A 16,948-nucleotide genomic window follows, 5' to 3' on the forward strand; every position below is an offset into this window, starting at 1 on the left:
AATCGCTAACTTCAGCGTAACCCTTGAGCCAGAATCTTATTATCCTGTCACCGCGGCCAAGGCCGCAGGAATAATAAACGGCCACGCTTGGCTCCTGAGGTGACGCATGTTTTCAAACAACATTTTGCAGCTTTGGAAAGGAATGTCTCAGGACGGGGAGAGAGTGGAACGACTGGTGAAGAAAAACACAGGAGCCGAACGCTAGGGACCTGAAATATTTCCTTGAAGTTGTTTACTGTTCAAGAAAACAGGAAGAGAGCAAGGATATCAACATTCTGGGGACAGACAGAGAGAGAGGGGAGCGGGACGGGGTTACGGATCGCACCTTCCTACGGGAAGAAGGGCAAATTCTTTCAAGTCTCTGGAAGGGACGGTGTGACGCGTGAAACCAGTGATAGGCGGACGGAATAATAATAAATTAGGCTGGCCGAACGTGTTTGTTATTTTTTGTTTTCAAACACGTATTGTAATATTTCTGTGGGTCAGAGCATACGGCCAGACACTGCTGTTTATAGAGAAAAATAAGGCAATTTTTTTTTTTCCATGGTTGCTGTTTATTTAAGGCCGTCCAGGGCTTGGCTGACTTGTTTGAAGACATCATCTACTGATCCCTCTGCGTTGATCTGTTGGAAAGATAAAACATTATATGAATATATCTTTCTGACACCTGTCACAATAACAAAACTGCTATCCTGTACAACACCCCTCACAGTCCCATACTGGTGTTTCTTAGCCTAAAGCGCTGTACAGTTGTACTGAGAAATAAACGCCCTGTAATGTGGAATAAATTCATAAATATATATGTTTAGGGAGTCGAGTGATTTTTTTGCTACTGCAAATGCATCTGTAAGTCACTAATACCCCTTTTACACCAGAGCAAAAACCTGGGTTATTGTTGGGTCTACCCGGGTCGCAGCTCAGTGTAAAAGGGTCCCTGAAAAATAACCCGGGTCAAATGACCTGGCAATCCATCCCAGGTAGCTACCAGGGTCGGACCCAGGATGGACCTGGGTAACGGTGCAGTGTAAACAGCGCAATCTGGGTTATCAGACCTGGGTCATGCCTAAAATGAGCTGATTGGTGGTTGTGGAGCAGTCACCTCCCACTTTTTATGACGTCACAAGTTTAACAGGGTAGACCCAGGTTCAGTGTGAGCAGGGCTGACCTGAGATAACCCAGATCGATGGTGCAGTGTAAACAGTGTCTGACCTGGGTTGGAACCATGTCTGAAAACCCAGGTCAGACCCAGGTTTTTGGTGGAAAAGAGGTATTAGAAACTGCACAGCACATTTTTCCCATAGTTTGTACCCATAGAGGCACAGTTAGGATTAAACCGCACGTGATCAAAGTCGCCCCCTCCAAAACATGCCGCACAGGGGGAGCCGGCGGCCGCACAGGAGGGCATTTGTCCCCCTCAGCAGCGCTGCAAAGGGGGACAATGTCTAAAGACTCTGACAGTAGCAGTATCAGTACTTGCACATGCTGACGCACGGACGTACACCATGGGAAGGACTTGTAGCCGTATTTGCATAAAGCTGCAGAAAAAAAAGACGCAAACATGGGCAACTGCAGTGTCCAACCCAGAATCAGGCGGAACTATGCGTCACACAGCAATGCGTCTATGACGTGGTACACCATGCGTTCTCATGTCATCTAATATGGCCATATTATAACTACAGACGGAGCCTAAGTGGACGAACACTACACCAATGCGGTATAGCCTTTCATACAATATGACCAAGAACATAATCGGATGTTATTTGTTTATTGATGAAATTGACCCAAGTGGGTGAGAGTTTACTGGGTGGAGAATTTACACCATAAGATCCTCTGGGGCAGTGTACAACACTCTACACTATGTTGGTGCTCAGGGGCGTTTTATGAGAGGAGGGGGCCAGCGTGCAGACGCAGTGCGGGGCCCCCACCTCTCTCGGGCTGTCCCGCAATGCACTGCAGATTTTGGCTTAGTGCCAGAATCTACTGCTCATGTGCAGGTCTCCAGGAAAATGGCACCCGCACCGCTTTCCAGGGGACAGAAGTACTAGGTCACTGGGAAAATGGCCGCCTCCATTTTCCCAGTGATTTCTGCTGGTCTGCAGCACTGCAAAGCAGCACTACGGCGAGGTAAGTATAGGACTATGGATATATAATCACATAAAATAACAATAACACCAGTATATTTCTCAGAACAGTATGTCCTTATATTATAAACCTATGCTATGGACATGTGTACCGTAGCCGGCTGGGGGTTCACGATCACAGATTGTCTATACCTTTCGCACGATGCCTCTCTTCTCATACAGGGCAATGACGGGTTCTGTGGCTTTATAGTAAGTCTCCAGCCTCTTCTTAATGGTGGCTTCATTGTCATCAGCCCGGCCACTGGTTTCACCACGTTTCAGTAACCGTTTCACCATCGTGTCAGAGCCGGCGTCAATGTACAGCAGCAGGGATGGAGCAGCAATCTACAATGACAGGCAGGGTTATTATTACAGTGATGGGGATGTAATAAGGGTCCTTATAGTGCCGCTTTTTGATACTTTGGAGTAATCACGTCCCTTCATTTACATTCTGCCTATTTGTAATTGTCATGTATGGAATTTGGTTGCCTTGTTACTCTCCTCCCGTCTGATGTTATAGTAATGCTCTGTACGTATGCTGTGGTTACCTGTTGTGTAATGTTCTTATGCTGTGTAATTCTGTTATGGTTTTATGTCTGCCCCTTGTATTGTGCTGCGGAAACTTTGTAGCGTCATATAAATAAAGATAATAATAACTCCCTGTAAAATTCATCTCAATATAAAAAGACGTGAATTTATATATCTGGATATTCTCACAGTTTAGGGTTGGGAGCATCTGATCCTCGGAGAAGCTGGGAAGTGGTTTGTAGCTTATCGTGTATCTGCAAATGTGTGTAACTAAGGGCCGTATTCAATTTGGAGCGAAAAGTCCTTTTCACCGTCTTTGGAGGTTTTGCCTCCGAAAAAGTATCGCGCGCGTCCCCGTGTCTCCCCGTATCCAACTGCCAATGTGAAAAAAGGGGAGCCAACGAAATCGCAATCAGCGAAAAGTTCTGCCAGTTTTGGGGAAATCAGCCTGAGACCCCCCCCCCCCAAAAAAAGATGCTCTGACATCACTATGGGTACCCCCGATTAGCCATGCTGAAGATATTTGGGGTCTTTGAATGGTGTCAATAGGTTCCTATTTAGTGTCTTTGGTGACAGTGGTGAAGAATAGTATTTAGCAATTTTTTTTGTGGGAAAATAGCGCCAAAAACGCACCTTCAGCAAGTGCCTGCAATCAAAAATACACCTCCCACATACTTCCAGAACCCCCAAAAGCTACTTTTTGCTTTTGTACCCCCACTTTGATTTTTTATTGACCATTTTTTTCAAAGTGCTCTTTTGGGGTGTCTTTAGTGGGTTTCTTTGCGTTTTTTTATGCAGTTAGGCCCTGATTCAGAGCCGGACGCTCTGACCAGAGCGCTCGCTCTGAATCAGGGCCCACCTCCATTAATATGGAGCGTCCTCCTGGACGCTCGTATAGCTGTGGGTCACCACCCACAGCATATATGAGCGTGCAGGTTGATGGTCGCGATGGTCTTGACCATCGCGACCATCGAAACTGCGTGCAAAAGCCTGCGGTTGAGTTTTTCAACCGCAAGGCCAGGAGTGATTTTGGCTCTATCAGAGCCAAAATCACTCCCACTGACATCACTAGTGATGTCAGTGGGGCCGGCTTCAGACGGTAGGCGTTCCCTTGGGAACGCCTCCGTCTGGCAGGCACGCCCCCGGCACGCCCACCAAAGGGGGCGTGCTGTCAGTCAACATCGACAGCACACCCCCTTTGATGAGACACTCCGAGCGAAGGAAAGTCCTTCGCTCGTCGCGTCTCGCGCATGCGCACGACGGAGCTCCCTCCGTCGTGCGCATGCGCAGTGCAGACCATCGACCCACTTGCGAGCGGACAGCCGCTCGCGAGTGGGTCTGAATGAGGGCCTTAGTGTCAAGGGGGGTGTAAAAAGGGTTTAGGGGGGGGTTGCCGCAATATTGCACCCCAAAACCCTGATTCTGCACTTTTTTCCGCCGGGTATCCATTGCAGATACTTTTCCGCTGGTTACAATGCGCAAACTTTTCGCACCAGCGAAATGTCAGAGAAATTGAATACAGGGGATAAATGAAATCGGCGAAAATGACGACAGACTTTTCGCTCCAAATTGAATATGGGCCTAAGGCTTCTGCAATTTATTTACAAATAGGAGCAAGTCTTTAGCAACTTTTTTTTACTGGGGGAAGGGGGGGGGGGGTCTGTGAGTTTATTTCCTAGATATCCCCCTACACCTCCAATTCCAAATTATGAATGGGATTATGTAAATATACAATGACAACAGGGGGAGACGCGTTAATAATTGTGGAGCCTGGACTGAATTATTTCAGCATGGATTAAAGGAAGACGTTAACTTCGCATACAGAATAAAATTGAACCATACGTACATCATTTCCTGTCTCTCAAAGGAGGCCATAGATAGCCTCTGAGAGTCTGACATAGCTGATAACAGAGAACAATAGCCTGCACTCATCTGCACGGCCAATATAAATAATATATCACGGAGGTGTTTACAGCTGCAGAATGTTTCAAGCTGTTTCACATCAGTATAATTGGGGTGCTATATATTTAGCTTTATTCTACTGTAGGTGATTTATGGGGAGAGTATGAAGACAAATCCATGATATAGATGATAATAAAGACTATAAAATCTTGTTTTCTAGATTTTCTAAGTGTGAGAGCAGCAGACGCCAGCTACAAGGGTGTCATCTGCCCCCGGATCTCTCTTCCGTCACTTGTCTTTCTCCCACGCCATACAAGCACAAGGATTCCTACGTGACCATGCATACTGTATATTCTGGTCACACTGTCAGATGCTAAGGAGAAAGTACAGTAAGTAATAGGCAGACAGCGGCTCTGTAGAAATTACTCTCGGTATGCCGGGCGTCGGGCTCCCAGCGTAGGTCTAATGACAGGTGTGGCGATTTCGACGCCTGTCATTAGTACCTTCTCGGGATTTGACAGTCTGGAAGCCGGCGGTCGGCATTGCGACTATCGGCTTCCTGACTGCATCCCCACAGAAACTGACCTGTTTGTGGATACTCATTTACTATAGCAATAACATTAAGAAGCTGGATGTAGGAACTTGGGGCCTGATTCAGCAAGGAACGTAGCCGCGATTTTGCATGTACCCGGTCGATTATTTCACACTGCGCATGCATCACAGTGTGCATGCGCAAACCGGCCGCTGCGTTCGGGTAGTGATCGCAGGGAGCACGCAGTCTCAGCACACATTGACAGGAAGTGACCGTTTGGGGGTGGTGACGGGAGGTGGTTAGTGAAATGCAGGCGTGCCAGTGCGATTGGACGCCGTTACAGGGGCGTGCATAATTAAGCTCCTGCGACGGAAGACGCAGCCGGAGCTCTAGATGCACACAGGGAGCAGCACAAATCCTGAACGAGGTTAGGTCAACCATTATTATGCTAATGGTTTCGATGGTTCTCGATGTTACCGATGTTTTCGCTGTCTAGCGAGGTATTGCGGATGCGGAAGTGGGCGGCATTATGTAGTGCTGGTTCTTGTGCTGCGGCGTCATTGCGATTGGGATCATTAGCGTATTTTCGCAGCGGCTGGGTGCGTGCGTATGCAGACTTGCGTTCCGTGCTGAATCAGGCCCTTAGCTTCATGCTGTATAATGGTATGTTAGACACAACAGACTTCCTGCATTACAGCACTAATCTGTGCTGCTGGAGGACCCTGCTCCTTCCACTATGTGACTCTCAGGGGTCTATTTATTAACACCTGTTTTCGGGGATACTGGCAAATATTTAGTATCCCCTGAATGTATTATGGGGGGATCGCAGTAAAATATCTCTGATATCTGTTACGGTTCCATATGAACATCACCTGGCAATGAACACTGCACATGTGTGGTCAGTAGACCGTGTATAAACAGGATCCCAGGCACAGGAGTGAAGAGACCGCTACTGCGGTCACTTAACTCCCAGCACATCGCAGGGACAGGCTCCTATCGGAGCCCCTGTACCTGCGGGTCCAATTTTATACATTCGGACGCTGTGATTGCATCATGCAATGCGATCATAGTCTGTTGCGTCTTGCTGCCTCACATCATGCCACTGCCCTTGTCCTCACTAACATATCACTCATCTCCTTATATACTCTGTGCTGCTAAGGACCCTGCTCCTTCTACTATATAACTCTCAGTCTGTGGCTTCCTGCTGCCTCCATTCCCCTTCTCACATCATGTCACTGCCCCTGTCACATAGATCCCTGTCCTCACTGACATATCACTCATTTCCTGATATACTCTGTGCTGCTGAGGACCCTGCTCTTCCCATTATAAACTCTCAGTCTGTGGCTTCCTGCTGCCTCCATTCCCCTTCTCACATCATGTCACTGCCCCTGTCACATAGATCCCTGTCCTCACTGACATATCACTCATCTTCTGATATACTCTGTGCTGCTGAGGACCCGGCTCTACCCATTATAAACTCTCAGTCTGTGGCCTCCTGCTGCCTCCATTCCCCTCCTCACATCATATCACTGCCCCTGTCAAATACAGCCCTGTCCTCACTAACACATCACTCATCTCCTGATATACTCTGTGCTGCTTGGGGACCCTCTTCCTTCCACTATGTAGCTCTAACAGGGTATTCAATATGGGTGCGATAACATCGTTTTTTGCGTTAATATCGCACTTTTTAACGTTTTTGCGTTAATATCACTTGTTTTAGTTTTACACCGTATTCAATTTCAAAGACTTATCGCAGTTTTGAAAAGTCTTTGCTAGAAAACAGGGAAAACTTTTCACCATTGATTAGGTGTCGAAAAAAAGTGCAGAATTGGGGTTTAGGGGTGCAGGCTTAAAAAAAATAGCCTGCACCCCTGAGATTGGCATTTAAAAAAGAACTGTGTCAAAAAAAGTTTTTAAAAAAAATAGGGACACCCCAAAAAATGAATTTAAAAATTGGGGTGCAAGAAAAAAATGGGAAAAAATTGTTAAACAATAGGGAAATAGGTTCAGGGCTATTCTGCAAGTATGCGGCAGGTGTATTCTAGAATAGAATTATAGCGGCAGGTGCACAAATGCAGAATTTTTTAAAAATTATTTTAGGGACACCAAAATATGCTAGTACCCATTTTCATGTACCCCAAATTTGATGGGATCACTTAAAAAAACGAAAAAAATAACCTAAGTGCTCTTCTGTATCACTTCTTCAATGTTGGGAAAAAAACACCTGCTGCGGCTATTTAAATCCCCGACTTTCAATTAAAGGCTAAAACGGGGGTACCCATAGTGTTCCCCCATGTTTTTACAACTTTAGGGGGGGTCTTACAATTATTTTAAGGAAAAATTCGTAACTTTACGCAAATCCAACTTCGGAGTTTCCCATTTTCGTTAATTTTATATTGAATACGGGGATAAGCGGGAGCGCGCACCATACTTTAACGCAGGAAAAAACTCCGATATGAAACGTTAACTTCGACAGTGAAGTTAACGTTTCATAATGAATACCCCTCTAAGTCTGTGGCTTCCTGCTGCCTCCATTCCCCTCCTCACATCATGTCACTGCCCCTGTCACATAGATCCCTGTCCTCACTAACACATCATTCATCTCCTGATATACTTAGTGCTGCTAAGGACCCTACTCCTTCCACTATATAACACTCAGTCTATGGCTTCCTGCTGCCTCCATTCCTCTCCTCACATCATGTCACTGCCCCTGTCACATACATCCCTGTCCTCACTGACACATCACTCATCTCCTGATATACTCTGTGCTGCTGAGGACCCTGCTCTTCCCATTATAAACTCTCAGTCTGTGGCTTCCTGCTGCCTCCATTCCCCTCCTCACATCATGTCACTGCCCCTGTCACATACAGCCCTGTCCTCACTGACACATCACTCATCTCCTGATATACTCTGTGCTGCTGAGGACCCTGCTCTTCCCATTATAAACTCTCAGTCTGTGGCTTCCTGCTGCCTCCATTCCTCTCCTCACATCATGTCACTGCCCCTGTCACATAGATCCCTGTCCTCACTGACATATCACTCATCTCCTGATATACTCTGTGCTGCTGAGGACCCTGCTCTTCCCATTATAAACTCTCAGTCTGTGGCTTCCTGCTGCCTCCATTCCCCTCCTCATATCATGACACTGCCCCTGTCACATACAGCCCTGTCCTCACTAACACATCACTCATCTCCTGATATACTCTGTGCTGCTTGAGGACCCTCTTCCTTCCACTATGTAACTAAGTCTGTGGCTTCCTGCTGCCTCCATTCCCTTCCTCACATCATGACAGTGCCCAGGTCCTCACTAATACATCACACAAATGTACAGGTCACTGCCTCCTCAAAATCAGCACACCCATCCTTTGAAATATTCTGTGCTGCTGTGGGTGATGGATGTTGATTTTATTAGCACGGATTGTTCTGTCTCCAACCGCTTCAAAGCTCAGGACATACGGACATATAGTAGGTGACGAAAGATAACAAAAACGTGCACAGTTGGTCAGAAAGCAATGTAATTTGAATATATGATAATGACAGTGGCAGATTTCTAATGATAATGTGGATATAACACCTACAAGGAAGAGCGTAATCAGTCAGCAGCTTCCTCACCTTTTTCTCAAACTCTTCTCCCTGTTTGACCTCACGAGGGTATCCATCTATCAGGTATCCTTTAGAGGTATCAGCCTTGGCAATCATAGCGTCTCTCAACATGTCCAGGACTGTGTCCTAGGGAAGGAGAGACAAGACAATGTGTTTCATTATCATTGTACTGACTGTATTTACTTGGTGCATAAAATACACAATGGTTTATATAGTAACTACGAAACAATCAACCCAAACCCCTACCACCGAACTATCCAAACCCTGCCCACCAAACTACCCAAACCCTGCCCACCAAACTACCCAAACCCTGTCCACCAAACTATCCAAACCCTGCCCACCAAACTACCCAAACCCTGCCAACCAAACTACCCAAACCCTGCCAACCAAACTATCCAAACCCTGCCCACCAAACTACCCAAACCCTGCCAACCAAACTACCCAAACCCTGCCAACCAAACTATCCAAACCCTGCCCACCAAACTACCCAAACCCTGTCCACCTAAACTATCCAAACCCCGCTCAGATCCTCTCCAGAGCCACTTCTGGATGAAACTCTGCCCCTTTAAATGAAAGCTCCACCCCTTTTGAGGCTCACTATTATGGACTATACCAAAACAATTATTATCAGGACGGGTTGGAGGAATTTCCATTGTGAGGTCACGCCACCATCTTTGTCACACCCTCCAGGAGCTGCTGGTAAATCCTCTAGACTCTCCCAGCACAGTGTGGGTGACGCATTCATCACCGCCGCAGAGCTGTTCGGTGACACCATCCGAGGGGGTGTAGCTCTGCTATTTTGGAGTCACCTCCTCGATTGGTGCCTCCCGATGCGGCCCGCAACTCCTTAATGACGCCACTGGTGTACATTACGTGCGCTTTGTACAATTCCTTTAATTCTCCCAGCATAAACAGAATATATAATATACCCCTTACAGAAGCCATAATTATTATAACAAATGGACTCACTGTTTATTCGCAAGATGCGTCCACTTTTGGACTTGCGTGCGGTTCAGGCCAGACATATGACACAAGTTATTTTTATTTACCCAAAAATATTTGTCAGACAACTGTTTGATTTAGTTATGTCAATTGTTCCCCACACCATATAGATTGTAAGCTCACTTGGGCAGGACCATCTTTACCTTCCGTCACACGACATTTTACCAGTGTTACTGAGAAATATGTCAGCACTTTATAAAGGATGATGCTAAAAAAAAATCTGTTTGCTACGTTACATTTTTTTGCACAGTATATCTCCACTTTTATGACATCCTATGTACAGAATTTTTTCCACCTTTATTCCTGAAAATTTGGGTCCCAGGTCCTGAAAGTTTTACTGATGAGCAATAAAAGATACAACTGTTGCACATTATCCAATGCCACAGAGGGAGCAAAGATAAAATATGTAAAAGGCCCTTTAAAGACCAGTATAACAGCGCCACCTAGAGGAAAATAAGCACATAGACTACTGTAACTTTGAGCTACAGTAGTTATTTCATGAGTGCAATTTGTTTTAAAGAAAAAGTGTTATACGCCCTCTAATCATAATTCCTTTCACTAGATAGCTCAGTGGGGCATCATCAATTCTCATGCTGAACTTACCAAAGGCACTAACTCCCCTCTCTCCATGATGGCAGACAGGGTCTTTCCTCGCTCAGATCCTCCGGACACCTCTGCCCTCAGTAGGTCCCCGGTGGACAGATGGGTGTAGCCATATTTTTCTACGATCCTCTCGCATTGAGTCCCCTTGCCGGAGCCTGGTCCACCTATAAGGGTCAGAAATGGAAAACTCTTACATCTATTCAGTGTATGTGAGCTGATACTCGTCCAGCAGGGCCAGGGAGTGCTACAAGCATTGCAGTCAGACATGTCTTTATATCATCAGGCAGTGATTACTTGTACTGTTCTACTGGGATATAATGAGACAGCTCAGCAGAGACATGTAGTACTGGGGGCACTAAAAAAAAAACCCCAAAAGGTCTGATAATATAAAGAAATGTGTCATGGGAGTGTCGTTGGCATGTAGCGTCCTATTCCGAGTCGTGTGCTGATGACGACGGGTCGCCTGTTTCAGACGGATCTCTTGTGCACCATGCTTGGGGTAGGTGTAAGTGCTGATACTAACGATGACGGCTGCAGATAGGCGGGACGCGTATACGCACAAAGCCACGGGTATACAGATACAAATCTGGCTGTAGCGGCCGTCTAGACCGGTGGCCACTTTACGTGCAACTCAGAATCTGTCCCTGAAGCTGCAGTGCCCACGTGCCTCTGCCGTGATTAGAGGATATACATGCGCAGCATTTCATGTAGGGGGTGGGGAATTGGTATCGGTAGGGTTAACATACCGAGACTTGTTGATCGGTATGCTGACGCCCCCCTTTCCCTACCCTAACCCTCCCTCCCTGGTGCCTGAACCTAACCTCCCCCCTAGTGCCTAAACCTAACCCCCCCCCCTAGTGCCTAAACATAACCTCCCCCTCCCAGCACCCTAAACATAACCTTCCCCTCCCCCCCTAGTGCCTAAACCTAACCTCCCCCTCCCAGCACCCTAAACATAACCTTCCCCTCCCCCCTTAGCGCCTAACACTCCCCCTAGTGCCTAACCCCTAACCCTACCCCCAACCCCGTTACTTACCTCCGGCATCCCGGCGGTCGGGATGCCAGCGCCTGGATTCTGACCGACGTCGGTATTCTGGCGCCGGTAAAGTAAGCATCGCTATCCCGGCCAACGGATTATCTAATGCATACCGGGTGTGGGTGTGCCAAAACTACATGTCACAAAAGTCTGGGCACCCCTGACCCAAAGTTTATGCTGTTTGGATATCACTGTCTTCTTCATCCATATTATGTGATTTTTTTTTTTTTTTATAAATATAAAGGATTGTTTATTATGCATTTACAGACATTAAGGGCACTTATAAAGCTGGGTACATACTGAGACGATGTCGGCACGGTATGTCGTTTGCCGCCAAATTGGAACAACATATTGGCCGCATCGCTCAGTGTGTACAGCCAATATGCGCGCTCCCGCAGTCGCATGTGGTATAGTACGGTTGGCTGTGCTGCACGTCCAAGCGGACGATATCGCATGCAGCCCTGTTGTGGCAATGAGGGACAAAACGAGGGATTGTTCCGTCGTTCATTTCCTTGTTCTAATGTGTCCCCGAGGTACAATATGTCAGGCCGAGATAACGTACTGGTACACATCGCTCAATGTGTACCCGGCATTGCTGAGTGTGTACCCGGCATCGCTCAGTGTGTATCTGGCAGCAATCAGTGTGTACCCGGCATCGCTCAGTGTGTAGCTGGCATCGCTCAGTGTGTACCCGGCATCGCTCAGTGTGTACCCGGCATCGCTCAGTGTGTACCCGGCATCGCTCAGTGTGTATCCGGCATCGATCAGTGTGTACCCGGCATCGATCAGTGTGTACCCGGCATCGATCAGTGTGTACCCGGCATCGATCAGTGTGTAGCTGGCATCGCTCAGTGTGTACCCAGCATTAGAGGAGTATTTGGTGCACAGTTAAAACCACTGTACTTAAACCATTACCCTACAGTAGATACATACAGAAGGGAGGTTACATGATACTGCTATATCTCTGGCCCTGCTTATACTCACCAACAACAAATACGATCTTACTGTTCTTTAATTTCTCTGTGGACATAAAAGAAGAAGAATTTAATGCTGAGCTGCAGCAGTCTCCTCTCCTTTGATGACACTGATCACGCACCCCCCTTGATGTCATAGCGCCCCCCTCCCCAGTGCTTTGCGGTGCTGCAAATAGGGGCTTTTTAAAAAAAAATTCCTAAGGGGGAAACCCTAATGTACAAAAACTTGAAGGGCTCCGTACATCGCCGATGGTTGTCTGCACATGCCCTGTAGATCTGTGTCTGCGACAACAGCCGCAGTGCCCCCTAAACCGCTGTATGATTGACAGGCTGCAGGCATTTGGGGGCGGCAACGACCAACGTATCAGAAAACGGGGCAGTCGGTCCCGTTTTCTTGGGCATGCTGAAGCCAGAGACTGCGTCCTTGGATGCAGCTCCACTGGCTTAAGCAGTGTGATTTCCCGGTCAAACGGAGTAAACTGAGGGTCACTCAGATGAACAATGGTCACGCAGATAATGCGCAGTTTAGAGACGCCGGCAGAAGGCGTCTATTTACCCGCGTTGATTTCTGTGGCATTAGCGTATTTTAGCACAGATGCTGCGTACGGAGGGTCTGATTCAGAGACGGATGCTAATGCAATTTTCACGCAGATCAAGCGATTGTCTGCCACCGCGCAGGCGTATTCATTGCAATGCGCTAAGGCAGCATTACGATCGCACTGCGATCACGCAGGCCACGGAGACCCATCGCAGAGTGATTGACAGGAAGTGCGTGCCTGGCCGTTTGAACGCCGTTACATGGGCGTGCATAAATTAGCCACTGCAAATGCATACTCAGCATGAGCCCCCTGCGTGTCAGTAGTGCTGACGAGTCTGCAGCTAGTCAGACCAGCCGCAAGGGCAAGATGGCCGCTCGATGTCCGTCGATGCTACCGATGTTTACGCTGGTAAGCGATGGCATATGCAGGTTAGAAGGCAGCACTGGGTGTCCCTATGCACAGGTGCCCTTTTGAACCGTTAGCATATTTTCGCAGCTGCGTTCCGTCCGAAATCGCAGCTGCGAACGCATTAGCGGCCATCTCTGAATCAAGCCCAAAGACAGAACAGCTGTAGCTACGGCGTCCATCTCTCTATCAGGCCCTACGCGCTGATCAGTAATACGGAAGCCCTGACAGCTACGAATTTATTAACCAGAAACAAGATTGCGATACATTATAAAACCTGACACGAACAACATATCTGACTTATGGTGCGTACACACGGTACGATAAAAATGCACGATATGAACGATAATGATATCGAACATATAGTTATCGTTCAGATCATTAATTTTTTGGTGCCCAACGACCAGCGATGCGCAGGCATGTATGAACGATAACGATATCGACCATCGCCCGTGCATGCAGGCCAACCTGGTCGCTGGCCCTTCATTCGTGGGTTAGTGGTGTGCTGGATAAACGATAATGTTCATCCAGCACACCGGTAAGGTGCAGGACGATCAGTCAGCGATATCGTTATCGCTGACTGATCGTACCGTGTATGCACCATTACTATCAATATTCCAATTCTACCACAACCACATTCCTAATGCTGGGCATACACTGCCAGATAAAATGTCTGTCAGACCGACAGACATTTTATTTGGCCGGCTGCCAGCCGCAGATGTCGCCGGCATACACTGTGAGAGAAATCTCACAGTGTATAGCCCGACATCCGCGCTCCGCCCCCGGGGGAGGAGACATTTCCCTGTTCCTTCCGTAGGAAGGAACACAGGAAATGTCTGTCTGTCGGCTGCGCTGGGCATACACTGCCCGATGCGGCCGACAGTTTAACGGGAAATATCGCATCGGACGGGCATGCTGGACAATCCAGTATGCCCGACCGAGCAATATTTAACCCTCGGTCGCCCCCCCACACGCTACAATTATCGCGATCGATCGTCTCGATAATTGTAGCGTGTATGGCCAGCATTAGAAACAGATTAGAGAACCAAACCAAAAACAAAATACTAAACCAATCTACAACCTATGTAAAAGACTCAGATGAAGGTGACAGGAAAGTAGTATATAGACGACAACAGAGCAAGATAACTCAGTTATCTGCGCAGACTAGTTACCTATTCCAGGTGTATGAGGAGACGTTTTGGCCGTCCGACTCCCGCAACGTGAGCAATTGGCTCCCATTGTCTGACTGTGCTCTCTGTACAGCTCTACAGCGTTAGGTGGTTCTCTCACCCTACAGCTCAGCTCTTACGCACGCTAGTAATCTGGCTCTCTCATGGCAGATTCTCAGTCATTCTGATTTTTTTTGGTCTCATAAGTTCTGGGAGAAAGTTGAAATGTTAGACGACTGCTGTTTAGGCAACCACTCTCCTCCTCCCTAGGGCCGGCCCGTGTGGTCAGTGGCACCCAGCCTGTTGTCCAGGAAACAACTGCCAACACTTACATGCAGCCCTGTGAACAGTTACCGAGAGCAACGGTAAACAATGATAACAAGCCGTGACACTGTCACCAGTCACTGAGGCTGTTATCACACTGAGCCCATAGTCACGCTGCACACGCAGTTATTATACAGCAGTCTCCATTTATTGCAGGCCCTTTACATATATGCTCCCTAATACATATATTTCACTGATGACCTCACTATGGGGGGAGATGTACCAAACTTTAGAGAGAGATAAAGTGGAGAAGTTGCCCATAGCAACCAATCAGCTTCTACCTATCATTTTATAGAATGTACTTGATGAATGCTAGCTGGCAGCTGGTTGGTTGCTATGGGCAATGTCTATGCTCTTTAGGAGGCCTGATACATTTCCCCCACAGTAACAGTTTCCCAGATTGACACATACAGATTTGCTACAACTGTATTTTAAGTAACATGTTGCAGAACCGTATGGTTACACATCTATAAATAGTGCCTCCGACATTCTTCCTGACCTCAGAGAACAGCAACCAGACTCTGCTCTGTGTAGTGTATGTACTGTAGGATGACCACATTTCCCTGCTTTATAATGTAGGGTGGAGAAGAGGGTTATTCAGGACAATAGCCATATTTATCGGCCTCTGCTAAGTGTTCACACTAAACTAACTCAACTGAATGAATGGTCAAACTCACAGTGGTGGCAGCCATCTTGTGGCCAGCTTTATTTTACTGTACTAAGGTATTATAATCGGTGTTTTCCCTTTATAAATTATATTATAGTGGCTACCATCGGAAAGCCGCCATTGAATGGTGAAAACACTACCATCTAAGGAAAAACATGGATGGTTGTGAATCCCTAGGACTGATCACACATTTCTGCTCGCCGCCTCAGGAGGGTGTGAGCAGAAATGCCGGCGGCGGCTATTAAGCCTTCACAAAGCAACAATTGTATTGCTCCGTCGGGGGCCCATTAGGCAGAGCCGCCGGCGCAAACAAATGAATCCCCCCATTTCTATTTGACAATACTGTTATACCACCGTGATTTACACTTTTTTATTTAGACAAATATTATTGTTGGAAGGTGATATTAAAAGTTATGGCTCACTTGTTCTATGTGGGGATGTAGAGGACAATTGTTTTATTTATTAGCAATTATTTATATAGCGCACAGTTGCACACACATATTAAGCAGCGCTTTACAGAGAATGTTTGGCCATTCACATCAGTCCCTGTCCCAGTTGAGCTTATCGCGGCTGACCCAGCCATGAGCTACACACAGAGGACATGGGGCACATTGCAGTCAGCACTGCACTAGTGGGTAATAAATCCCATGGGACTCTGCAAAGGGGTCAGAGGAGCATGTGCTGAGCTCTGATTGGAGGAGCCTATCACATGTTCCTCTGACACTTGGAGATCAGCAGTAGGGGGCCCTACAGTGTGGCATAATGTGGGGGCACTACAGTGTGGCATAAGGTAAGGGCCCAACAGTGTGGCATAAGGTGAGAGCCCTACAGTGTGGCATAAAGTCGAGGCCCAACAGTGTGGCATAAGGTGGTGCCCTACAGTGTGGCATAAAGTGGGAGCCCTACAGTGTGGCATAAGGTGGGAGCCCTACAGTGTGGCATAAAGTCGAGGCCCAACAGTGTGGCATAAGGTGGGGCCCTACAGTGTGGCATAAGGTGGGGCCCTACAGTGTGGCATAAATGTAGGGGCCTCTCCACTCTGCCCTCAATGCTGCTGCCTGGCTCATCTTCCTCACCAAACGTACTACATCTGCCTCCCCTCTCCTACAATCTGAAAGCCCTACACTGGCTCCCCCATCCCCTTCAGAACTCAAATCAAACTTATCACATTCACTTACAAAGCCCTCACCCTATCCTCCCCCATTTACACCTCTGACCTTATCTCCCATCACACACCTGCCTGGCCACTTCCCTCCATAAATACATGTCGCCTCTCTAGCCAACTTATTACTTTCTCCCACTCCCGTTTTTGCCCGTGCTGCTCCCTACCTCTGGAACTCTCTCCCTCTATCCATCAGACTCTCCACCTCTCTACTAATCTTTAAACGGGCTCCCAAGACCCACTTCCTCACCAAAGCCTTCCAGCTCTCATCCTAACACGCTGCTACTTGCTTCTTCCTCACTGCCTAGCCCATCTGTGTCACCTGTCTTTATGCCCCTCCCCTTTAGAATGTAAGCTCTCACGAGCAGGGCCCTCTTCCCTT

General features: G+C 47.5%; 1 protein-coding gene across 5 annotated transcripts in view; it reads right to left on the minus strand.

The window, feature by feature from the left end:
- Positions 1 to 201: 201 nt before the first annotated feature.
- The window catches only part of AK1 (adenylate kinase 1), an 83,413-nt gene continuing 66,666 nt past the window's right edge, over positions 202 to 16,948 (minus strand). For 4 of the 5 annotated variants that reach the window (XM_088453372.1, XM_088453374.1, XM_088453376.1 and 1 more), the window contains 5 exons: positions 12,311 to 12,346; positions 10,291 to 10,454; positions 8,695 to 8,811; positions 2,274 to 2,465; positions 202 to 623 (listed from right to left, as the gene is read on the minus strand). In XM_088453372.1, the coding sequence (XP_088309498.1) occupies positions 555 to 623; positions 2,274 to 2,465; positions 8,695 to 8,811; positions 10,291 to 10,454; positions 12,311 to 12,346 (578 nt within the window). In that variant the 3' untranslated portion in view covers positions 202 to 554. Of the gene's footprint in view, positions 624 to 2,273; positions 2,466 to 8,694; positions 8,812 to 10,290; positions 10,455 to 12,310; positions 12,347 to 14,416; positions 14,667 to 16,948 lie in introns of those variants that run through there. The other variant, XM_088453373.1, reaches the window with a different exon arrangement.

The sequence above is a fragment of the Taudactylus pleione genome, unplaced genomic scaffold (assembly GCF_031769625.1).
Source record: "Taudactylus pleione unplaced genomic scaffold, aTauple2 ptg000579l, whole genome shotgun sequence".
In the NCBI taxonomy this organism is placed as follows: Eukaryota; Metazoa; Chordata; class Amphibia; order Anura; family Myobatrachidae; genus Taudactylus; species Taudactylus pleione.